The sequence below is a fragment of the Vigna angularis genome, chromosome 1 (assembly GCF_016808095.1).
Source record: "Vigna angularis cultivar LongXiaoDou No.4 chromosome 1, ASM1680809v1, whole genome shotgun sequence".
Taxonomy (NCBI): Eukaryota; Viridiplantae; Streptophyta; class Magnoliopsida; order Fabales; family Fabaceae; genus Vigna; species Vigna angularis.
In genome coordinates, this window is record NC_068970.1 from 39,279,644 (window position 1) to 39,305,171 (window position 25,528).

The 25,528-nt window shown below is 35.5% G+C and overlaps 1 protein-coding gene across 2 annotated transcripts; it reads right to left on the reverse strand.

Annotated features, from left to right (window-relative positions):
• Positions 1-14,657: 14,657 nt before the first annotated feature.
• LOC108347428 (protein TIC 22-like, chloroplastic) lies at positions 14,658-25,278 on the reverse strand. 2 transcript variants are annotated; one of them, XM_017586662.2, is made up of 7 exons: positions 24,814-25,278; positions 24,654-24,728; positions 23,517-23,573; positions 15,436-15,495; positions 15,257-15,337; positions 15,149-15,184; positions 14,658-14,983 (listed from the first exon to the last, which is right to left on the reverse strand). In XM_017586662.2, exons 1-7 carry the CDS (start codon positions 25,195-25,197, stop codon positions 14,903-14,905), a joined length of 774 nt encoding a protein of 257 aa, XP_017442151.1. In that variant the 5' UTR covers positions 25,198-25,278; the 3' UTR covers positions 14,658-14,902. The 2 variants fall into 2 exon arrangements, with proteins under 2 accessions (XP_017442151.1, XP_052733975.1); XM_052878015.1 differs by lacking the exon at positions 23,517-23,573.
• Positions 25,279-25,528: the final 250 nt, after the last annotated feature.

The following is a 25,528-nucleotide window of genomic DNA, read 5'->3' on the forward strand; positions in this document are numbered from 1 at the left end:
ATTCTTGTGTTTAGCCTCAATTGATCAAATTGCATTCATGTTTATTTTATTGCATTTGCATCCAAAAACCCCAAAATTTGTTCTTTAGAGTCTTAATTAGTTGAGTAATCACATAACTGTTTAGTGTCGTGAGTCTCTTGGGAAACGATACTTGGTCTTACCATTTATTATTACTTGATACGATTCGTAACAGTTGTCGAGGTCTTAACAAGTTTTTGACTCCATTTTCGGGGATTAAAAATTTGTTTATCAAGTTTTTGGCGCCGTTGCCGGGGATCGTAGTATAACTATTTTATTTGTGTGATTCTTAACCGATTAGACTTTATCTTTAATTTTTATATTTTTATTTCTTTATATCTTTCTTAGTTTTCATCTTTCTATCTTTATATCTTTCTATCTTTTCATCTTTCTATCTTTTCATCTTTATATCTTTTCATCTTTCTATCTTTTCATCTTTATATCATTTCATCTTTCTATCTTTTCATCTTTCTATCTTCTTATCTTTTTATTTTTTATCTTTAATTTTTTATCCTTTTATCTTTTTATCTTTTTATCTTTCTATCTTTTCATCTTTTTATTTTTTTATCTTTTTCTCTTTTTATCTTTTTCTCTTTTTATTTTTTCATCCTATTATCTTTTTCTCTTTTTATTTTTTTTATCTTTTTATCTTTTTATTTTCTTCTTATGTTTTTATCTTTTTCTCTTTTATTTTTTTTTCTCTTTTTATTTTTCTCTTTTTATCTTTTTATCTTTTTAGTTTTATTTATCTTTTTATTTTTTATTTTTATCTGTTTATCTTTTTATATTTATTTTTTATTTTATCATATTTTTATCTTTTTATCTTTTGACCTTTTTATTTTTTTCTTTCTATCTTTCTATCTTTCTATCTTTCTATCTTTCTATCTTTTTATCTTTCTATCTCTTTATTTTTTTTCTTTTTAATTTTTAATCTGTTTGTGCTAATTGGGTGCTCTAGTGCATTGTTCTTTAGTGTTTGCAGGATAAAATTCGAAAATTTGTACTAGGAGCACAAGATCATCAAGAGAAGAAGCACAACATCTATTGATGGATGCTAGGTGATTGAGTATCTACTGAAGAATACTATGCTATCAGACACTTACTGATGAGTGTTGATGAAAAGGATTTGCATCTACTGATGGATGCTAGGTGATTGAGTATCTACTGAAGGATACTATGTTATCAGACACTTACCGATGAGTGTTGATGAAAAGGATTTGCATCTACTGATGGATGTTAGTGGAAGAGTATCTACTGAAGGTTACTATGTTTGTATACACCTACTTATGGGTGTTGGTGATAAATATATGCGTCTATTGAAGGATTTTGGGTCAGGCTCGTGACATTAAACAAGCGCTACCTGGGAGGCACCCTAGTTTTCTAAACTTGTCTTTTTATTTTTGTGAACTTTAATTTGCTTCTGTTTCTAGAATATGTTATGATGTACTTGGCTTAAAATTTAATATGTGATGCAATGGTTTGATGATGATGTTATGTTTGTGACGAGTGTTGTTTTATGATGCTAATTATATTGATTGATGTTGAGATGATGCATGATGCTAATAACACATGTGGTTGCTCATAATATTGTGAAACAGCTGCATGATGAATTGTGATTGTGATTATGATACTGAGCAGGATGTTTATCTAAATGTTGGAACTTAAGTTAACCTGTGAGAGATTGGGCTCCAGAATTTTTGATTGATTGAATAATATTGCTTTGGAAGCATGATTGATTTTTCCTAATTTTCTATGATTGAACCACTTGCTTGCTTGTTACAAATGATCAAGGCCATGGTTTTCTTCTCCCTTAGAGCCAAAGTTTATAGGTGAACCCAATAAGGATCAATGTTTTCTCTAACCTTTGCACCTTGAGCCTAAATTTGAAAAGTGGAAAAACACTCTTTGAAATCCTTACCTTGAATTAAGTAGATCTGCCATTTGCAACACCATCTTAGTAGGTTTAATTTCAAGACCACCAATCTTCTTTAGCACATATAAGGGCATCAAATTCATGCTAGATCCCTGTTGAGATTGTTGATAGGGGGAGCATTGATTTAGCTGAACCCACAATCTCAGTGATATCTGTGTTTTTGATTATGACAGCACATAATTAATAACACACATGTATTTGGTGTTATGTTAAGATATCGACAAGTGTACCGAATCGTATCAAGTAATAATAAATGTTAACACCAAGTATCGTTTCCCAAGAGACTCACGGCACTAGACAATTATGTAATTACCTAACTAATTAAGACTTTTGAACAACAATTTGGAATTTTGAATGCAAAACAAGAAAGTAAATATGAATGCAGTTTTAACCAATTGAAAGAAAAACACAAAGGTGAATGCATGATATTGAATATGGGATGAATATGTTGTTGGGGTTTAGATTTCACCTAGTTTACTCTCATGCATAAATGAATTTATCTTCTTCATTCAATTGTTAACATCACTCTCTAAATAACTTAAAACTCGATCCCTCGACGAAGAAAGTCTATCCTTAATTACTAGACCACAATCCCTTGCATGCCTAATAATTAATTCTACATTACGAGTAGGAGCTTAAGACGACTAAAACGCATATCCCCATCCTTAAGCAGTACTGCTTTTAGGAGCAATTCTCCAGAACATGAATTGTAAGATACCTCCCGGTACTCATGCAAATCATACATCATGCCATGAATTGTTATGTTTTGAATAATTGTTATGTTTTGAATAATTGTTATGTTGCATTCGACTCAGTTTGTTATGTTTTGAATAATTGTTAATGCTTGATATAATTGTCACAACGGCTATATTTTTAAATATGTTGACCAAGCATTAAATGAAATTCGACTGCATTAATTGTATATTCAATTAACTGCATTGATTGCTGCCAATTGCAATAACAGAATTGCGATATTCGACTGCATTAGTAGCTTAGTCAATTAAAATGCGTCAGAGTTGTGTTTATCTATAAATTGACGCGAATTTGATTTCTGTAAGAACTTTTGTGAACCTTTGTAGAAAGTGCATTCTTATAGAAAGAGAGAAAGAGCTCCAAGAAATAAGAAGTGACCATGGTGATCATCTACTTGTGGATTCTTGAAGAGCAAGTTAACTGCACGTACAAAGGCTGATCATATCTGCACATTGGGTGTAACTGAGAGATCAGAGGCTACAATCTTGTGAAGATTGGACTGAGGTTCCCTGTTGTGATTACAGGAAGAGGAGCATGTTGTGTTCTTGACTTTGAGGGTGGCTCAAAGGGTTTGGACTATAGGAGAGGGGATTCTTGCTGCTAGTTTGTTTGTATATTGCCTATATTTTGATTAGAGGGTTAGAAAGGTGTCTTATATTTTTGACGCGAGGTCGCTATAAAAGCCTTGTTGTAAAAACCTTGATCATTATAATGCATTGGCTTCTTGTGGTTGGAAGGACACTGAATGTAGGCTTGGCCGAACCAGTATAAAAACTCAGTGTTTGATCTTTCTATCCCTACATTCTTTTATTCAGTCGACTTCTTACTGTACTAAATCAATTTAATTTCCACTGCATAAACAAGTCTTTTACCTTGCGGTTCAAGAAAGTTATTAAGGCATCACTTTTGGTGAAAAAGATTTTGAAAGTTTTAAATTTTATGCTTCACCAATTCACCTCCCCTCTTTGTGTGAGAAATTGAGCCATTCTTTTTTAACAATTGGTATCAGAGATGGTTTTCATAAAATATTTGAAAAACTAGTCGATTACTGTTGTCATTAAATTGACTGATCTTGGAAAATGGCTTTAAATTTTCAAACTTTGGTGAAGGTGCATCCACAAATAGACCACCACTATTTGCTGGAGAAAACTATGTTTTTTGGAAAATTAGGATGCAAATCTTTCTTGAATCTGTGGATAAAGGAGTTTGGGATGCAACTCTAAACAGTCCATATGAACCCACTAAAATTGTGAATGGAAAAATTGTTTTAAAAAACTTTTCTAAGTGGACTCAAGATGAAAACTGTAGAGCACAATATGATGTTAAGGCTAGGAATGTAATTGCTTCTGCACTAACAATGGATGAATTTTTCAAGATATCACAATGCAAGACTGCAAAGGAAATGTGGGAGGTTCTTGAGGTTACACATGAAGGAACAAATGAAGTAAAAAGGGCCAGAAAGAACTCTCTTATACAAGAATATGAGTTATTCAAAATGAAAGCAGGAGAGAAGATCTATGAGGTACAAAAAATTATTCACACACATAGTCAATCACCTCATGGCTCTTGGGAAAGTGTTTGATAAAGAAGAAATCAACATAAAGATCTTGAAAAGCCTCAATAGAAGCTGGCAACCGAAAGTCACTACTATATCTGAATCAAGACACTTGACCAGCATGAACATGGCTACATTGTTTGGAAAACTCAGAGAACATGAATTAGAGCTTGGAAGTCTAAAGGAGGAAGAAGAAATTCAAGAGAAGAAATCAATTGCTTTAAAGGCCACAAGCAAGAAAGCTACCAAGATTCATGAACCTGAAACTAAATCAGATGCAGATATACCAGAAAAAGAAATGATGAACATGATGGTAAGGATATTTAACAGGTTCATGAAAAATAAAAATTTTGCAACTAACAATGCAGGTTTCTCAAGAGGGGAAAGAAGAGTTCAAGAAGCAACGTTGTTAAATGCTATGAATGTGGAAAGGATGTTCATATCAAGTCTGACTGTCTAGACTTGAAGAACAAGCAGAAAGAATTCTCCAAGTATCCTCAGGACAAGAACAGGAAGCAGAGGAAAGCGTATATTGCTTGGGAAAACAGTGATGAAGACTCTTCAAGTGATGATGACAATAGTGTTGAAGAGTAGTAAAACATATGCTTTATGGTAGGCTTTGCACAATCTGATGATGATAGTGATCGTGAATTTGAAAATAAGCCACTAGAAATCAAGTACCACATGCTACTGGATGAATTCTAGGAAATTCATGCAGAGGCCATGTGACTTCAATATAAAGTGAATCGATTATCATCTGAGAGGAGATTATGAATACATAATTGATAATCTTGTGCAGGATAATAAGAAGCTTGAGAAAGATCTTGAAGAAGCTTTGAAATATGCAAAGATAGTAAAGATTGAAGTACAAGTTGTTGAGAAAGAATGTGGTAATTGTCCTCTATATGTTGAGAAAATTTAGTACTTAACCAGCACATTGGAAAAATTAACTCAAGGCAAAGAAAATCTTGATGTTGTGTTAAGATCATCTGGAAGAGCTATCTACAGACAAGGTATTGGTTATAAGGCTAAAAGTAATAGGATAAACTCAAAGAAATTTATTGATCTGAGTAAACCTACTACTAATGCATGCTTTTACTGCAATACATTTGGTCACACAATTAGAAACTACTATTTTAGAAATATTGGTGTTCCAAAGGCAAAATATAAATGGGTTCCCAAGGAACAACTTCCTACTACTAACAAGACAGGACCCAAATTCAAATGGGTACCAGCGTCAAAACCTTTTAAATGTTGTGCAAGAAAGGAGCAGTAGCTGCTAAAGCAATATCCAACTCAAGGATGAACTATCATGACGAAATAAATATGTTCTTGAGTCACTGGTTGTGGTAACTCTATCTAAACTTTTTCATGCATCATGCATCATAAGCATTGATATGATTGATTGTTATTTGCATGGTTGATATATGCTGATTGAATTGATTGTTTTCTATGAAAATACTGCTATGCGACTTTTAATCGATTGTATTAAGTGTCGAGTCGAATATTTTGCATGTATGTGTTTCTTTGTTTTGGTAACATTCTGTCAAAACATTAAATCGACTTTATCTTTAATAAAATCGATTATTAGTCTCTGTTTTGAGCTTTCTTATGTTTTGAAGATTTAAATTGGACCTAATCAAACCTTTGTGTTCGCGCTCTTTTGGTTGTCTCATTTATTTAACTGTATTAGCATTTAGTGTGTTTTGTGCTCTTAATCTTTGTAACCCTAATACTGAGAAAGCCTATCCGAAACTCAAAGTTTGATGGCTTCTTCATCACATCACTCTGTTAACAGATAGAAGGTTGTAGTTGCTGCAAGAGGTGTTAATCCTATAGGATGGATCAGTGATGAAGAAACACGTGAAAGATTTCTTAGAGGGAACAAAATCAAGATTGTTGTACCACATATGTACCTGAAGCTTGACTTATTTGAAAAAGAAGGTTTTCACTTCCCATAATGGATTAAAACTCAGGGGCTCTCTACACTGGTACAAATGAAAGGTGAATGGTACCCCAACCTTGTTAGAGTATTTTACAATAATTTGAAAAGCATCAATGGAGACATTCAGTCAAGGGTAAAAGGCGTCAACATCTATATTGATAATGATGTCTGGCTTCAACTGGTTGGTCTGAAAGATGAGGGACTATTCTCCCATCTACGCAACTCTGAGACAAATGTGTTGCTGAAAAAGAAAGATGTTTATAAAAACTGGTTAAGATTTCCTAGAAGATATAAAATTGAACGGCTATATGTTCATGAAGGATTAAACAAGGAAGAGAATATTATAGCACATAATAGATGTTGTCATCCCTAACCTAAGAACACTCGAACATACAAAGCAAAATCAAATCCACACCACACAACTAAATCACAATTAAAAAAAAAATTCAGAAACTGGGTTGCCTCCCAGTAAGCGCTTGTTTAATGTCATTAGCTTGACATCATTAAGCTCAATCCAGATTTTTGATGTTGGTGCTCTTTTGTCTTTCATCACACCAACATAAATTCAACAGCTTCCTAGTCACCATCTTTACTCTCCTTGAATAAGGAGCCTCAATCTCAGTAACTCCATTCTCTTTAATATCTTTAACCACTTCATGCACAAAGTCCCGGTGAACTAGTTTCTCTTCATTATCTCCCTTCTTCATCTATTATTGACAGTCTTCTCTAGTTTCAGATAATTTCATGCTTCTAGTCCGAATTGAACCCTACATACACTAGAGAACAAAACACTAGAGCACCCAATTATCCCAAAAAATAAAAATAAAAAATCAAATAAAAAATAGTAAAGTTAAAAATCAAAAACAAAAATTAAAAACAGTAAAATTAAAGATAAAGTCTAACTGGTTAAGAATCACACAAAAGTATAGTTTAAACCATGAGTTCCCAGCAATGGCGCCAAAAACTTGTTAAGACCTCGGAAAGTATATTGAGTCGTATCAAGTAATATAAAATGTTAAGACCAAGTATCGTATCCTAGAACACTCATGGCACTAAACAGTCATGTAATCGCTTAACTAATTAAGACTTAAGAACAATTTTTGGGGTTTTGAATGCAAATGCAATAAAAATAAACATGAATGTAATTTGATCAAATGAGGCTAAACACTAGAGTGAATGGATGAAGTTGATAATATGAGATGATAATGTTGTTGGGGTTTAGATTTCACCTAATAACTCTCATGCATATAAGAATTCTTCTTCTTTATTAAATGTCAAGGTCACTTTCTAAATTACTTAGAACCCGATTTCTCGGCGAAATAAGCCTATCCTCAATTACTAGACCACAATGTCTTGAATCCCTAATGATTAATTATGTATTACGAACAGAAGCTTAAGACAACCAAGTGTTCTATCCCTATGTCTAGGCAATAGTTCCCTTGGGAGAAATTCTCCAGATCATGAATTGTAAGATATTTAAACAATTATTATCTTATTTATTCATAGAATGTGATCATTAAGTATACTTTTTTATTCGCATGAAGAGAGAGAACATTATTGTTTTCATAACATATAAAAATTAATATTCTTGTAAAATAAAGAATATATATTCTATTTCAGAAGTCTCACATCGACTAGAAATAAGAGTAATTTAGAGTATATATGTGGTTGTAGACCTTACCTCATACGCTAGTCTTGTGAGGTTGAGTTAGGCTTAAACCCACTTAATTTAAAGTATATATATGATTAATTTAGAGTATATATTTGGGTGCAGACCTCACCTTAGAAGCTAGTTTTTTATATTAATCCCCCTTTTTACAATTCTTTATGTTCCCATTAACAACATTTTTTATTTGTCATTTGTTTTATCCAAATATTCTTCATGGATGTCCCTTAGACAGTTTTCGTTCAAAGAAAAAATGACTTTATGAATAAGCATAACTCTTTAATCTTAATGTTCAACGAAAATATCAATCTTATCATGAAAAATCTCCATCGACTAATGATTTTAGTTTCTGTATCTAAATTTTTTCATGAATAAAGAAATGAAAAATACTAAGTGTATATCAAGCAAAAGTAATGGGAAAATATAATTGAAGTTAATTAAGATAGATGGCCAAATTTTTCTACTTTTTAAAGATAAATTACCTTTTTAAATGAATGAATAATTTTTGTTAAACAATTATTATCTTATTTATTCATAATATGTGGTCACTAAGTATACTTTTTTATTTGCATGAAGAGAGAGAGCATTATTGTGTTATTTATTCAAAAAACTAATATTCTTATAAGATAAAGAATATATATTGGGTTGTAGAAGTCTCGCATCGATTAGAAATAAGACCAATTTATAGTATATATGTGGTTGTGGACCTCACCTTACAAGCTAGTTTTGTATATTAATCTCCTTTTTTACATTTCTTTATTTTCCCAATAACAAAATTTTATGTATTTACCATTCGTTTTTTCGAAATATTCTTGATGGATGCACTAGTGTAAAAACAAAGTATAACGTCATGTGGTCAACGTCTAAGCACTCAATATCCAACGTTAAAAATGACCGGTGGAATTTTCGTGAATAAATTGAATCGCTCCACGTCATTTACTGAAATAGTTCGTCGTCTAAAATTTATTAACGTCAATCAAGGAGCATAACGTAATCTAAAATGTATTAACGTCAAATAAGGCCCGGATCAACGTAAGACAATGACCTTAGAATCACATAACGTCAACTTAAGAAACATCTGACATTCAATTTAAAATAAAAAAATAATGAAATAGATGTTTGCTTCTAGCAGTATTACTCCTACCCACATTTGACGTCAACCATGACAAATATTCGACGTTTTATATGTCCGCATGAAGCCAAAGAGTGAATCCCTTTTTTATTCTTTATTTCTTTTCTGTTATAAACAAAACAGAACGTCGTACACTTTATGGGGTCGACGTTCAAAACAATATAGAACGTCGACCAAGTTGGGGTTGGACGTGATGGTTGTAATCACATAACGTCCCTAAGGAAACAGCCGACGTCCAATAGTGCAAAAACCGCGTATAACGTCACACGTTCAACGTCCAACCACTCAATATCCAACGTTAAAACTGACCGGTGGTATTTTCATAAATAAATTCAATCGCTCCACTTCATTTACTAAAATAGTTCGCCGTCTAAAATGTATTAACATCAAACAAGGCCTAAATATACGTAAAACAATGACCTTAGAATCACATAACGTCAACTTAAGAAACATTTGATGTTCAATTCAAAATAAAAAAATACCAAAATAGTGGTTTGCTTCCAGTCAGTATTACTCCTACCCACATTTGACGTCAACCATGACAAATATGTGACGTTTTATATGCCAGCAAGTGAATCCCTTTTTTTATCTTTATTTCTTTTCTCGTATAAACCAAAGAGAACGTCGCCTACTTTATGGGCTCGACGTTTAAACCAATATAGAACGTCGTTCGAGTTAGGTTGGACGTGATGGTCGTAATCACATAACGTCCACAAGGAAACCACTGATGTCCAATACAAAATAAATAAATACTAAATATTGATTTAATTAATATGATGTCCACCGTAACAAAAGAAGGACGTTGTATATTACAGCCAACAGTTATACTTTTGTTTTTCTTTTAAATCAACCCATAAAACGTCATTTTATACTGGCTTGGACGTTTTATTATTTAGTTCCTTCTTTATTATTTTTGTCTTTTTCGTTTAAACTAACCACAGAACGTCATATTCTTCTTTACGTTCGACTTTTTTTGTCAGAAATTATGTTTTTAATTTTTTCTTTTAAACCATCCGATAAAACTTCAGGAAAACTTAAAAAATGAATTATTCAAAAATGATCAAACTATGCAATTGTATAGAGTGAAGCATTATATTTATAGAGTCAATTCAAAATCTCTGGTAACAGCACAAAATGAATTATCACAAACCTTTCACGTCGAAGTCCCCTAGAGTTTGACGTTCTATGAGAATTTAAAAAGGAAAAAGAAAAAAAGGAGCGACCTTTGCCTTCGGACTGCCTTTTATTATTGAAGTCAAAGGTCACCCCACATCAGGCCTTTCCCAACCGTCATTCTTATTTTCTATAAATACAGTTTCGGAGCCTTAGATAACCTGTATACATCCATTTATAAAATTTCTGCTATGAACTCCATCTGTTAATTTTTTTCTTTGTGTTTTCTGTTATCTCCTTCAAGGACACAAAAAAGCTTGAAGGAGTATAGAAAACCAATAAAAAAGGTTGATAGATTTGGATTTCGTATCCTTTCAAAACGTTACTCCTCTTTCACTAAACTACAGAACTTTCGTAAACAAATTCATGTTAACTTTTTCCTTTGGTTTGCTATCGATTCCTCTACTAAACGAATATATTTCTTTGTTAACAATGAAGGCATGGCAGAAAACCAAAGGAAAATGTTAACACTTATGAATTTAAAACATATTCTATAGCAGACGTCCAATTTTGTTAATAATTGACGTGAATCTGCTCTTTCAAGATGACAAAAACGAGTCATTTCTTTGTGGTTTTGATTCTTTGTCCTGTTGAAAAGCTTGAAGGAGTGATAGAAACACAAAGAAGAGGTTGATACATTTGGATTTCGCACCCTTTCAAAATGCTACCACCTCCATTCACCAAAATCCTTCTATATTTTAACTATCCCGTGGATCTTTTCGTGGATAGATTTTCATTTTTTTCCTATGTTTACTGTTATTATGCTTTTCTTTTCTTTTCTTTCCATGAAAAGGAGTTTTACGTCGTACCCTTGTAGAACTCGACGTCCCACTGTATATTAACAATGAACCGCTTCCTAATTTGACGTGATTGGTGTTGAGTCACCGGCAAGTGTACCGAATCGTACAAGTAATATAAAATGGTAAGACCAAGTATCGTGTCCCAAGAGACTCTCGGCACTAGACAGTCGTGTGATAACTCGATTAATTAAGACTTAAAAGGAACGAAATCATTGGTTTAGAATGCAAATACAGAAAATTAAATATGAATGCAATTTTGATCAATTGAAGAGTAGCACAGCGATGAACGAATGATGTTTATGTTATGAGATGAATATGTTGTTGGGGTTAGATTTCACCAAGTTTACTCTCATGTATATAAGAATTATTCTTCTTTCATTAAAGTCAACGTCACTCACTAAATCACTTAAAACCTGATCCCTCGATGAAGAAAGTATATCGTTAATTACTAGTTCATACGATTTCTAGCATTCCTAATAATTAATTCTGAAGATCGGGAGCTTAAGACGACCAAGACTCATACCTCCATCCTTGAGAAATACTACTCTTGGGAATAATTCTACAAGAACCTGAATTGTAAGGAACCTCCCGGCACTCATGTGTTAAGACTCCGGCAAGTGTACCGAATCGTATCAAGTAATAAACATGGTAAGACCAAGTATCGTTTCCCTAGAGACTCACGACCTAAACAGTTATGTGATTTCTTGATTAAATAAGACTTGAAAACAAACTCTTTTGGGTTTAGAATGCAAATACTGAAAAGTAAATATGCATGCAATTTGATCAATTGGACAAAAGTGCAAAGATGAACGAATTTGATATTATGGGATGAATATGTTGTTGGGGTTATATTTCACCTAGTTTACTCTTGTAATGCCCCGGCAAGTTGTATCAGAGCCTAGCCTCTCCCAGTACGTTGTGGTTCAAGGACGAACCAAGCGGAAGTTGGTGGGCATGTGACACCCAGGCACTGACGAGGGTGGGGAGTGATCGCCGGTGCAAGAGGCACGAAGTGCAAGGGGCACTGACAAGGAACGGCTTTTGGCAGGCTTCCAGTGGAAGAGACACATGGATGAATCGAACATACACCGGAATGAGAGGGATCTAGAGACTGTATAGGTATGGGACTATACAGTTGAAGGATAGCTTAAAGGGATTGATTTGGCTACTCATATCACCAAAATGCATTTGCTTTTCGGTAGCCTAACCCATAAGAACTCCATGGTTAAGCGTGCTTAGCCTAGAGTAATTTAGGAATGGATGACCTTCTAGGAAGTTTTCCCGGAAAGTGTGCGAGTTTAGGACAAAGCACATTGGAAAGCCTCATGGTGCTTCTGGGAATAATTCTCCAGATCTCTTCTTCCAAATCATCTCAATTTCTGTTGAAAACAAGGAAATCTAGCACAAAACCATTAAATTCACCTTCAACTCTCTTATTCATCAAAACTATGATTCCAAGCTAGTTTCTAAGTCCAAAAGGGGTGTTTTTAGTATCAAAATAAGTATCAAATAACGGTAAATTCAACCATTATCATCATGCAACTCATACATCACGCTATGAATGAGTTAAACAAAGCAAGCATTGATCACAGAAGAATTACCCTAAAAGTTAATGAAAGAAGCATAAATTATTAAGAATCAATTCAAATACATGAGAGTTCACAACGTTACATCATCCCCCAACAACAAATAGAAATTAGTTCCCCATTGTCATGGTGAAACTAAATGTACAATGGAGAAGAATGAGATAGAAAAACCCTAAAAGTTGAAGATGGAAGCTCCCGCATCCAAATCCGCCTTCAGAGAATGGAAGAGTGTGTTGTTGCGCCTTCTCTCCAAAGATATCAAACCTAGGGTGTTTGGGTCCTTTAAGTAAAGCGAAATCAAAACAGAAACAAAGCCCAGTCCCATCTCGCTGGCGCTCAGTGCCCCACTTAGGGCGCCCGGGTGTGCTGCGATACTAAAACTGGCGCTCAGCTTCACTTAGAGGGCAAGCAGGCATGGTTCAGGAAAAGTGGCGCTCAGCGCCCCAGAAAAGGCGCCCAGGTGGTGTGCGATAGGCCTTGGCGTTGAGGGCTCCAAAAAGGGCGCTCAAGCTTCGGGTGTTCCTACTTTCTGGTGCTTTTTCAGATCTTTCTGAGCTCCATCTCCTTGGCACTTCAGCTATGCTTCCATATTATCTCATTTCGTGCCGGAATTTAGTCATAAAATCATCAAGTTCAACCTTAACTCTCTTATTCACAGAACTTAACAGAAAAACATGATTTCAAGCAAGTTTCTAAGTAGAAAAGGGTGCATTTAGTATCAAAATCTCATCACAGATAACGGTATTTTCAACCGTTATCACAACCCCAAACTTAGAACTTTGCTTGTCCTCAAGCAAAACAAAATATAACTTAGTTTGTCTCAACAATTACTACAATGGCTCAGCATATTTCAAAACTTTTTTCTTCCAGGACAAGTAATCACTTTTATCAGCTCATCATAAAAATGTCAATCAAGATGTACATATGCTTTAATTCAATCAAACTCAATGTGATGCTCATGTACTTCAACAGATGTTATCCTTAAGAATAATCAATCAACCAAGCAAAGATGAAATCATGAATTCAAAGAACTACTCCTCACCAAGAAAGTGTTGCACTCAAGCACTCAAAATTGTACTCATGCACTCAAAAGTGTGCTCATGCACTCAAAAGTATATCACTCAAATTTACAGGTGTATAGTGAAGGATTGGTGTCTCTTTCACTCTGCTATAAACGTAATATAAAATTGTAATTATTAATATTATATATAATTATAAAAATTATTATAAGAAGAGAAAAAATAAAAATTAATTTTTAACATGAAAAAAAATTGTATTATTATTATTATTAAGGGTTATTTTGTAATTTTAGTTTTCATCCCTCAAATCCTCTCATCTAAAAAGGATTAGTTTTAACCCTCATTCCTCAAATCCTCGTCGGTAAATCCACATAAATAAGAAGAAGTGAACACTTTGAGTTTCTCTTTTTTTTTTCTTCACAAAAAGTGAATATCCAAGAGTGAATAGTGTCTAACATGTGATAGAACAAATCGAATCAAGTAATCCATCTTTGACAACACTAATAAAAATAAAACAAATCAAATTGAATTTGTTTTTCTCTTCATCAATTTCACTTTTTACACTTTGTATGTATAATTTACATTTATAATTTTAAAAATTAAATTAAAAATCAATTAAATCTTAATTTGATGATAAAATATAAATTAGATTGAATGATAGACTTAATTCATATAATCAATTTAATTGGTAAATGATTAAACAAATTAATTAAATCTTGATTTGATAATTGAATATAAATTAGATTAAATAGTATTTTAATTTAATTTGTATATTTAATTTAATTAATAAATTGAGTCTGTTATTTAAGTTCATTTTTACTTATATCGGAATCATATAAAAGAAAATTATTTGGTTCATAAATCTATAAATTGACTTTTACCTTCTATTGATTTTCATTTTTCGACCCTTAATTTATCTTCTAAAATTTAACTTTAAGTTATACTTTATATTGCAAATTAAAAAAATGAAATTATTTTATTAACAGAACGAAATTGAATATCAACGTAACAACAAAATTTGGGGTATAAACACGTTCGTAAATATACATGAGATTTTACCACCAACGCAATTGCAAGTGATGAACAATGGTGTACATGTTTCATACTTCAGCTAGCGTACAGCAGGAATAAAGATTACAAAGTCTGTTAGTTAAAACCGTCTTGACACCAAAAACCAAGGTAGAAAACGCAAATTCCAATAACATTTAGTATTGAAGACTACAAGAATTTGCACCCAGAAGTTTGTAGTATGCACAAAATCGAAACAACTGTTTGTCATACCTAGAAGTATAAAACATGACATGAATGATCCTCAGCTTACCCTACTGCTCATTGGAGTCGTCAGAAACATCAAATCCAGGAGGTATAAAAATAACATCATCCCAGCTCGATGTAGAATTTTCCTGCAAAAATTATCATTTTTAGTCTTGATTTACAAAATAAATTCATTACATATAGAAGAAATACAGATAATAACAAAAAATCCTTCGACCCTTCCCTCAAAAAGGGGAGTAACAAACACAATCAAGTGAATCTACGCTCTCATATGCTGTAACTTTGACACTCACCCTCATTTCTTTTATTATGTCCTCTAGAGTGGCAACCTGAAAAATAAATCATGGGTTAGTCTTATGAAACAATTAGTCATACATTGAAAGGTGTCATGTAGTCTGTACCTGGATATCCCCTTGTCTCATAGTGGGATTTAATCTGTTCTGTTCACGGGCTGCCGATTTCAGTGTATTTTCCAAATCCTCCTGTGAAAGATTACAAGATGTGAAAAATAAAAACAAAATCTAAGCTTCATTTATAGCTACCTAATCTCAAATAACTCAAAGCAGGAAAATCAACACACCTTTCTGAAGAAAAGTGGACGATATCTCTTATTCTCGTTCTTCAATATCAGACTTCTGGACTGAAACTCGCCAATATAACAATTCAAAATCCAAGTTAAGGAATTCAACCACAAAATAAATTAAGGTAACAGCATCAGTTGAAATGAAGCTCAGTCACTAATTATGATAAGATTAGAAGAAACAGTACTCCAGACATACTCGTAGAACAAATTCAGTTAGTGTCTCCCACAAATATAGCATCAATTCATACAATTTTTGATAGGTTTCCGAACAAGAAACCCAACCAAGAACTCCCTCCCAGTCTCTCACACCAAGAAAACAGAGAGATATATGATGAATTGTGTATTATTAACAGAAAGAATAGTGTGTGTTTACAAGATGCAGAGGCATAACCCTCTTCACAGGTCTAAGGCTTGTCAACAAACAATGTACTCAAAAACTGCCTTCTAACTATCCAAACAATCTATTTATACAATTCCTCTGCCTTCTATCCTAATCCCCTTTCCCATTATATCCAAATACCCTGTATCCTAACATTGCACTCCGCTGCAGAAAAACCTTGTCCCCAAGGTTGGAATCGGGAAGCTTGGTCTCATGGCTCCTCTTCCTCATCGGGTTACCATATGAAGGGAACCCACTGGCTATGTCCTCCAATTCAAGTCAAGAGGCTTGAGTTCTGGTTCAGCCTCGCTCTCTTTTTCCTCTTCTTCTTCGGCCAGTATCAACATTCTTAATCCCCTCTCTAGGCATCGATACTGGAAGCATCTTCCCTCCTCTCGCCTCTTTACGAACTCCGAGTACGGTAGGTTACAAGTATTCCTTTCCCTCGCGTCGCTGGTGGTTCTCGTGATACCACCTCCTTGAATCGCCTCTTTCTTTACGGACCCCATGCTCTCAGCGATTCCCCCTCGGCCCTGCGTCTCGCGACTGGGTTCGCTTCTTGTTACTACTTTCATCGCACCTTCACAAGAGCTCGGATTCTTGGTCGACTGTCCGCCTCCGATCTTCAAATGGGAACACAGCTTCTCTACGTCACGCGCGACTCGCATGGCGGTCATTAGGTCTTGCGGACCATGGGGCCTCACTTGGTCACTCACCCCTTCCTAGAGTCCCGCCATGAAGTATCCCAAGAGCTGTTCTTCAGGGATCCTTGTCGTATGTCCCACCAACACTTTGAAATCCCGAACATACTCGCTCACTGATCCCACCTGTTTAATGGCGGCCAACCTCTCATAGACGAACCCTCATCCCCCTTCTCCGAACCTGATCACCAACGCCCTTTTCAACCCTTCCCAAGAATTGTTCTTGGTTTTTCCCTCCAAAAACAAAACCAATACGCTGCATACCCTTCCATGCTGATGAAGACCAATTGCAATTTCTCGTCTTCGGCCACCTTCTACACTTCAAAGAACTTTTCCGCTCTACTAATCCAAATCAATGGGTCGCCCCCTTCAAACCCCAGTAATTCCACCCGTTTCCTCCAATTAGAAAGCCCTTCTTGATTCCCTTCTCCTCTTCTTCCTCTATCTCTGCCGGGTCTGCCATCGTTGTCATTCACCGACGATTCACTGCCACCTTGGCTGTGGTCGTTTGGGTCGCGATTGCGATCCCCTAACATCTTTAGGATCACCTGGATATCCTGACGCATTGCTTCGTAGTTTTGTCTTAAGGCTCCTGTTTCATGTCGCAGGTACACCGTGTCAGCCTTCGTCTCTGCCATTGCGATTTCCACCGCCTCCAACTGACCTTATACCGCCACTACTCTTCCCTCCATCACGCACGCTTGTCACTCCTCCAATTGGGATCCAGCAGGTCGGACCAATTGATAGGTTTTCGAACAACCAACCAAGAACTCCCTCACAGTCTCTCACACCAAGAAAACAGAGAGATATATGATGAATTGTGTATTATTAACAGAAAGAATAGTGTGTGTTTACAAGATGCATGTTTACAAGATGCAGAGGCATAACCCTCTTCACAGGTCTAAGGCCTGCCAACAAACAATGTACTCAAAAACTGCCTTCTAACTATCCAAACAATCTATTTATACAATTTCTCCACCTTCTGTCCTAATCCCCTTTCCCATTATATCCAAATACCCTATATCCTAACATTTTCTTAATAACACAAGCATGACAAAGATGGCAAACAAGGAAGCACATTAAGTTCTAGATATAAGTCGTACATGTGAGTTGAACACGTTTATGTGTCAAATAGTTAAAATGCTCCTAATTTAATTTTATAATTTTTTTTTACTTTTATATTTAATATTTTTACCAACATATTTGAGAATGGCCGTAGATATATGATAGCCCTTTGGTTAGAATATGCTAACTTTAAAACAGTAAACTCTCGATTTCTGTTTTTTGTTTTAATTTTATACTTGATCCTTGATTTTGTATTATTATGCCCATAATTTTCTAAGTGTTATATTTGAGTATCTATGCTATTGTAGGTGCCTCATGTCATGTCTTAGCTTTCTAACCTCTCAAATGCGAGCAAATACAAAAATACATCCATATCCTCGATTTTTTATAAAAATACATCCATTTTTTTATAGTAAATTGCAATATAAATAGAATTTATGATGTAAAATGATGTGCTCACACCAGTCTTATCTTTACATAAAAGCAGATAAAGGAGGTTTAACACAGTTTAGTTTGCATCTTTTAAATGAAAGCAAAGATGATGAACAGAAATAGGATCTTTGCTGACATATGGTTGGCATCCATGGTTCCAAAGTCACAGACAGAACATTGATGATAGGAATCATGGTCTATGAACTTGTGGTTGTGTAACTGATTTAAAGTTTGATGGAGACAAGGCTTCAAGCATGTGCGAGCAGCAATTTATGGGTGGCAGTAAAATGTAAGAATTTTAGACAGCTTGCAGTTAGGAATTCATCGATAGAACACAAGAAAAATCTAACAGTTTTCTTTCTGAGAGAGAATGAGTACGGTTTATGTTCAGAAGAAGGCAATGACAAACAGAATATGAAAAGTAACATCAAGAATCAGTAACAAGAAAGAAAACTTTGCTCATAAGCATTCTGCTATGATTATCATTAACTTAAAAAACAAAATTGAGCGATTCACAATTCTCAACTATTGATAGGTTTCTGAATAGGAAACCTATCTCAATTCCACTCAACACACCAAACAGGCAGAAAAGACAATAAACTGAGTAATTGTGTATTAAATTTGGTAAACTGTACAGCCAAAACCTCCAAGACAGCCAAGTTCTCCCTCCACAGGATAAGAATGATCCTGTCTATACAAAGTAAACAATTCCAAAACTAACTAATACAAGATACATCAGCTCTCTTATATGAGTTCTATTTCCCGCAACAAACTGTTATTACAGTTACAACTCCTTAACTCCTTAACGCCTCTTTATTCCTTTTTCTCTTCCTTTCATAAACTCTCCATATCCTATCATTACCCACAGCCAGATGTGCAACCTTGTCCTCAAGGTTGAAGTCTGGGAATTGTTCTTGGATGGTCAGCACATCCTCCCATGTTGCTCCCTCTTTCCCCCTTGCCATTCAACCAAAATTTGTGGTATCATCTCATCATCCCGCTGTTTCTGCTTTCTGTCAAGAATTTTGAGAGGCCAGAACGTTGGACCATCTATCTGGCAAGTCCCTCTCAACTTGTTTTGTGCCCATTGCTACCTTCAATTGAGACATGTGGAATACATAATGTAATCTTGTTGTGTAGGGTAACTGCAGTTTAAAAGCAACCTTTCCAATCTGTTGTATCACTTTAAAAGGCCCAAAATATCGTGCTGATAATTTGGGATGCAACCGTGTTGGCATGAAGACTTGTCTATGAGGCCTAATTTTCTGATACACCCAATCATCGACCTTAACCTTTGCTGATTTCTTTTTCCTGTTTTCATATTTGGTCATCAAATCTTGCGCCCTTGTTTAGTGAAATCTGAGCTTCTTGAGCGCCTCATCTCTTGTTTGGAGATCTTGAGCTACTGCTTCTACTCCAGTTTCCCCTAAAACGAGTAAGGGCAGGAGGAACCCTTCCATAAAGTGTCTCAAATGGGCTACACTTAGTCGCACCTTGATAACTGGTGTTATACCAGTACTCAGCCCATGGAAGAACTATACTCTAGCTCTTCGATTGCTCTGAACAGAAACACCTCAAATAACCTTCCAATATTTTGTTCAGTACTTCGATTTGCCCATCAGATTCTGGATGGTATGTTGTACTCATTTGCAATTGGGTGCCCTGCAATCTGAATAACTCCTTCCAGAATAAGCTCAAAAATAGAGGATCTTTATCACTGACCACTGATACTAGCACCCCATGTAATCTAACCACCTCTTTAACGAAAATCTCTGCTATGGTTTTGGCAATGTAAGGATGCCTTAGGGGATAAAATGGCTATACTTGCTCAAGCGATCAACCACCACCAAGATCGCATCATGGCCCTATGATTGTGGCAACCGGACTATGAAGTCCATGCTTACTTCTTCCCAAATGGCTTGCAGTATTGCAAAGGTTGTAACAAGCCTTGAGGAGAATATGCCAAGTACTTGTGCTGCTGGCACACCAAGCAACTGACCACGAAATCAATAACAGACTTCTTCATCCCTACCCAATACAAGATTGGGCCACCCTACGGTACATCTTGTAAACCCTTGAATGTCCTTTAGTATTTGTTGTATGGAACTCAGCTAGAAGCTTGGGATCCATATAGATTTGGCTGACAGCACCAGTCCTCCCCTAGTAATGAAGTCTATCAATCTCCAAAGTAAAAGCAGGATGTGAATTGGAATCCGCTCTTACTTCCTCCATTATCTTCTTGAGAACCTCATCCTCCTCAACCTCTCTCAAAACCTCCAATAGGGCCTTGCCACAATAAGTCCTTTCCATTTGTAAACTATGTTAAAATCATATCCCAACAGCTTTGCCAACCAGTTATTATCTGTTCAAGCAAATACATGAGACTCGTCTAATTTGTATGCACCACAAACTTTTGACCAGTAGCTCCTTTTCATAAATTGATTTATTCAGGGATCCCTCCGACAATGCCTTGCTAAAAAATGCAGTAGGCATTTTATTTTGAGTGAGAACAGCTCCCACCCCACCCCCTGACACATCACACTCAATGTGGAACTGCTGACTAAAATCTGGTAATGCTAGAACTGTAGTAATGACTTCTTTCAATCTCGCCATAGCTTTTCCTGCTTAGGCGGACCAAACAAATTGCCCCTTCTTCAACAATTCTGTCAAGGGCTGATAGGATATAATAAGATAGGTTTTAATGGGTAATCGGGGCAGGATAGAGAAAATAGTTTTAGGAATTAATTGTTGTTGGGTCATTAGAAGTGGGTTGCCTTTATAAGAAGGGAAGGAGGGTCTGGTAGAAGGGCAGTTTTGGATTTGTGAATTGTTAGACTGGAACATTGTCCAGTGGAGGGAGGAAGGCTCCCTTGGGGGTGATTCTTTGTATTCTGATTCACTCATACATCAATAATGCATTCTATTCAATTCTGTTTTGTGTGTTCTTGAGAGTCCTGGGTTTTGGCCACTCCTCCACTGCCACCACCTTCTCTTTATCCATCTCTACCTCCTTTTCTAAAATTAAATGCCCCAGGTACCTGATTTACCTCCTCCCGAACTCACACTTCTTCCTATTTGCCACCCACCAGTGCTGTCTTAAAGTATTTAATACTTGTCCAAGATGTTCCAGATACTCCTCCCACACTTGACTATATATCAGGATATCGTCAAAGAATACCAGCACGAACTTCCTTAGGTATGTCTTCAACAAATCATTCATCGTATTTTGAAAAGTGGTTGGCGCGTTGGTGAGGCCAAAAGGCATAACAAGAAACTCATAATGTCCTCGGTGTGTCCTAAAGGCTGTCTTCTGGACATCTTCCTCCCTTATGTGAATCTGGTGATACCCAGCCTTCAAATCCACCTTCGAGAAGTATCTCGGCCCCCTTAACTCATCCAACAACTCCTCTATAATCACAATTCCTCTCATCAACCCAATTCTACTAAGTCATCATCCCTGACTCAAATGACTAGTTCAATACTAGATGATGAGTCCTCTTCATCAAGTGCTTCACCATTATTGCTCCATACAAGAACTCCTAATACTGAGGAGTTGGGTTGGCCTATTGCATTTGTAAAGGTACTCGCTCTACACACAACCCTCCTCCTATTTACAATTTTCTAAACTATCATTCATTGTCCCCTTCCTATTGTTCTTTTATCTCTTTTGTATCTTCTATTACCATTCCTGAAAGTGTGAAAGAAGCGCTTGATCATCTTGGATGACAACAAGACATGATTGTTGAAATGCAAACACTAGAACAAAACGATACATCAGAGTTAGTTCCTCTTCCATCTAAGAAGAAGACAGATGGTTGTTGTTGGGTTTATTCCATTAAAGTTGGATCTAATGATGAAATTGATTTCCTTAGAGCTCGATTGATACCAGAAGGCTATACTCAAATCTATGGGCTTGACTACAGTGATACTTTCTCTCTAGTGCCAAAATGACCATAGTTAGAGTTTTCCTTGCCACAGAAATCATTCGTCACTAGCCTCTTCATCACTTGGATATTAAGAATCCTTTTATGCATGACGAACTTAAGGAAGAAATCTACATCAAGCAACCTTCGAGGTTTATTGCTAAAGGGGAGTTTGATTTGGTTTGTAAGTTTTGCATCTCTCTCTATGGTTTCAAGCAATCTTCACAGACTTGGTTTCGTAAGTTTTGCCACATTATTCAATCCTTTGGGCTGAATTGCAATGAAGCAGAGCATTATGTTTTCTATTGTCATACCTCCCATAAAAAATGTGTGTGCACTTGATAATGTATTTTGACAATTTAGTTATTACATGGAGTGATGCTGCAAAAATCCCAGTTAAAGAGATTGGTACAATTGATTGTAAACCCATAGATTGTCTCATGGATTCAAATTAGAAACTAGTGGCAGAAAGATATAGAAGATTGGTTCGAAAATATTAGACTTCCCCAGCTTGGATGGTCACCCAGCTGCCCAAAACTTCTAATTGAATTTCCATTACTTTCCTATGTGCATTGGCATATTGGGTCATCTGATCTTGAGCACCTGATAAGTTAAACTTCAATTGTTTTAAAGCTTTAGCTTTATCTCTAAGATCTTGTGCCCATAGCCTCAACAAGCATTTCTCCAAGAATAAATCTCACCGAAGATGGTGGGGTCTACCATAAACCACTTCAAAAGGGATACATTGTGCTAACAGGTGAAAACTATTATTGTACCAATATTTGATAGGAAGTGGAGAGTATATGAGAGGAGAAAGAAAAATAATTAGCATTAATATCCTAACTGTTTTAACAGTTAGGATGGGCAGGGGGGAATTGTATAAATAGTTTGTTGTTTGGTTAGAGTTGGCAGTTTTGACATTGATTGTTTAGACAGGCGCATGAGACCTGTGAAGGGGATTATGCCCCTAGAACTTGAATGTACAAAGAACCCATTACTGTGAATAATAGAATTCTTTCTATTCTTTGATCTTGACTTGTTTGGGTGTGTATGAGGGTGTTCTGGGCTAGGTTTCATACTCAGAAACCAAACAATAACACTATAAAATAAAAAGTATAATCTATATACACAAAAGTTACACACATTGCTAAGACAACTTCACACTTAACCACTTTGTTCCTTGTTTAAGGATTTTCTTTTCATTATTATAATCATGTACTTCTAATAAATAAGATCACTTCATTTCCGTTTTGTTCTAAATTGTTTACTTTTATTTTATTTTTTTTGTACGATTGCCTGCATGTGCTTGATTGTTCACCCAATTTAGTAAAGTTGATGTTTTCCTTATAAACAGGTAACCAACATAAAAACAGCCTCACCACTTGTGGGAACAAGGTTGCATGGATCAACCTTCCCCAAACCCAACTAGGTGGGAGCCTCAAACATCGGGTGAGCCTTCCTTCTCCTAAAACTAATGCAGTATTAAAATGTTGTGACACATTCCTTGAATACTCAATTTTTAATAGCAGAATTAAGAAACAAATGACATGTCTAGACTTAAAAGGCTAAGAGAAGAACCTGAAAAACTGGAACACCAGAAAAGCCACTAGAAGCAGAGCCAGATTTTTCCCTTTCCTATAAAGCACAAGCATACATTATCATTGCTTAAAAGCTCGATGAACAATAGAAAGGTAGATAGATTGACTATACAGGGATTACAAGCAATTTTCAAACTTCATGTTTAAGACCTCACATTGACTACAAACATAACATAATTATAGTATATAAGAGAGTGCAAATCTTATCTTACAAGCTAATTTTCTGACATTGAGTTAAACTTAAAATCTACTTTATAAAATTGTATCAAAGTTTATTCTAACAAGGTTTGTTGGGTTTATTGTATCACCCACTATCGGACATCTTTATTCCCATGTACAAGATGTTAAAGATCACATTAGAGATATGACTAAATTCTTACAAGTCAGTTAGTGAGCTTGAATTAGGCTTGAAGCCCACTTTTTAAGACTTCACATCAACTAATTTTCAATATGCAAGAAAATTTTCTAAGAAAAATGTATCAAATTGACTAACTAGACCAATATAATTGAAAAAAGAGTCTTACAACAGAAACATCAAGCTCTAATTCTAGGAATTAGTGAGAACCAATCCATAATCTTAGTAAATTTACTAAGGAACTTTTTATCAACAAAGTAATTTTTCCCTCAAGGATGATTTGTCACCATAAATTGAACGCAAAGTACTAAGGAATCTAGCTCAGATCTTTGTATTATCATAATCAATCATAATTCTGTGAAAGAACCAATGTATTTTGGTATACTTCTCTTCAATCTTCAGACTCAATGTATTTTCAAATGAGATATAATTTATATGTATATGTGCTTCATAGGATATAAGCCATTAAAAAAATTTCAATAATCAGGTCTCGTTTAGACAATAGAACTAAGGTTTTAAATTACTGTCCCATTTCTTGATATTGGGCAAAATCACATACCTGCAGCCGCGTGGTTGCAGACATTTCCGGTCACATTGTCATCACAAATATTTAAAAAGCCTTGCATTTTATTGGAACTAATGGTAATATAAAAGTTTTAGATGTTTTACAGAGTTTGAGGTGAGTGTTCGCGTTTACAACTTTGAGCCAATCCACCGAAACAATTTGCAAATGGTAATAACAATATCGAATAAACGACTCACTTTGAGAGCATTCTGTATTTGAGAAAACTCCGGTATCAATCTAAACGCAACTCCGTTCACCTTGAGCTGAAACACCTGAAGAAACAAACGCACCTTAAGCAGAAACACCTGAAGAAACAAGCACATCACACAAATAAGCGAAGTGAAAAGAATAGAGAACCTTGTTAAGCGCAATGGGGACGACTTTGGAGCCCGCGCGAGCGTGAGGTTCGATAAGCGTGACCTGGCTGAGGAGCGCTTCGGCATCGTCCTTGTTAAAGCAGAAGAGACCAAGGTTTTTTCCGGTTGAAGAGCCCGAGACCAAGAGAAACTCCTCCGAGGCGTTGCTGAGGGCGTAAACGGGTATGCCCTCCAAGCGCTCCTCGATTGCCTCGACCGACATGGGCCTGCTCCGGCCCGGTGGGGCTATCCGAGCCCAGGGCGGGCTGGTGTGAAGGGCTGGAAATGAGCTGCAGTTAGATGGGAGATGGGTGAGGTTACCGAGCAGCTTGGAGCAGTGGGCCTGAAGGTCCGCTAGAGCCTTCTGGAAGCCGCCCAAGCTCATGTTATTTGAGTGTGTGAGGGTAAGAAGAAGATACTGACAAAGTGAATCAGGGCTGTGTTCATAGGCTTATTATACCATTGAAAGTGCAAAAAGGTTATGCATCTGTGTCGATTTTATACTAATAAAAAAATTGTTTTTCTATATTTTAAATGAAAGTATTAAATTTATTTCAGATAAAATTATATTTTTTTTCTCTTGAAATATCTATCCGTCATTTTCTTAAGCAAAAATATTTTAAAATTCATTTTGATTTCTATGACAATGAAAAAAAAATAGATTATGTATTAAATTTTAGAATGTTGTTACCAATTTTTTAATTTCTTTTTACTTT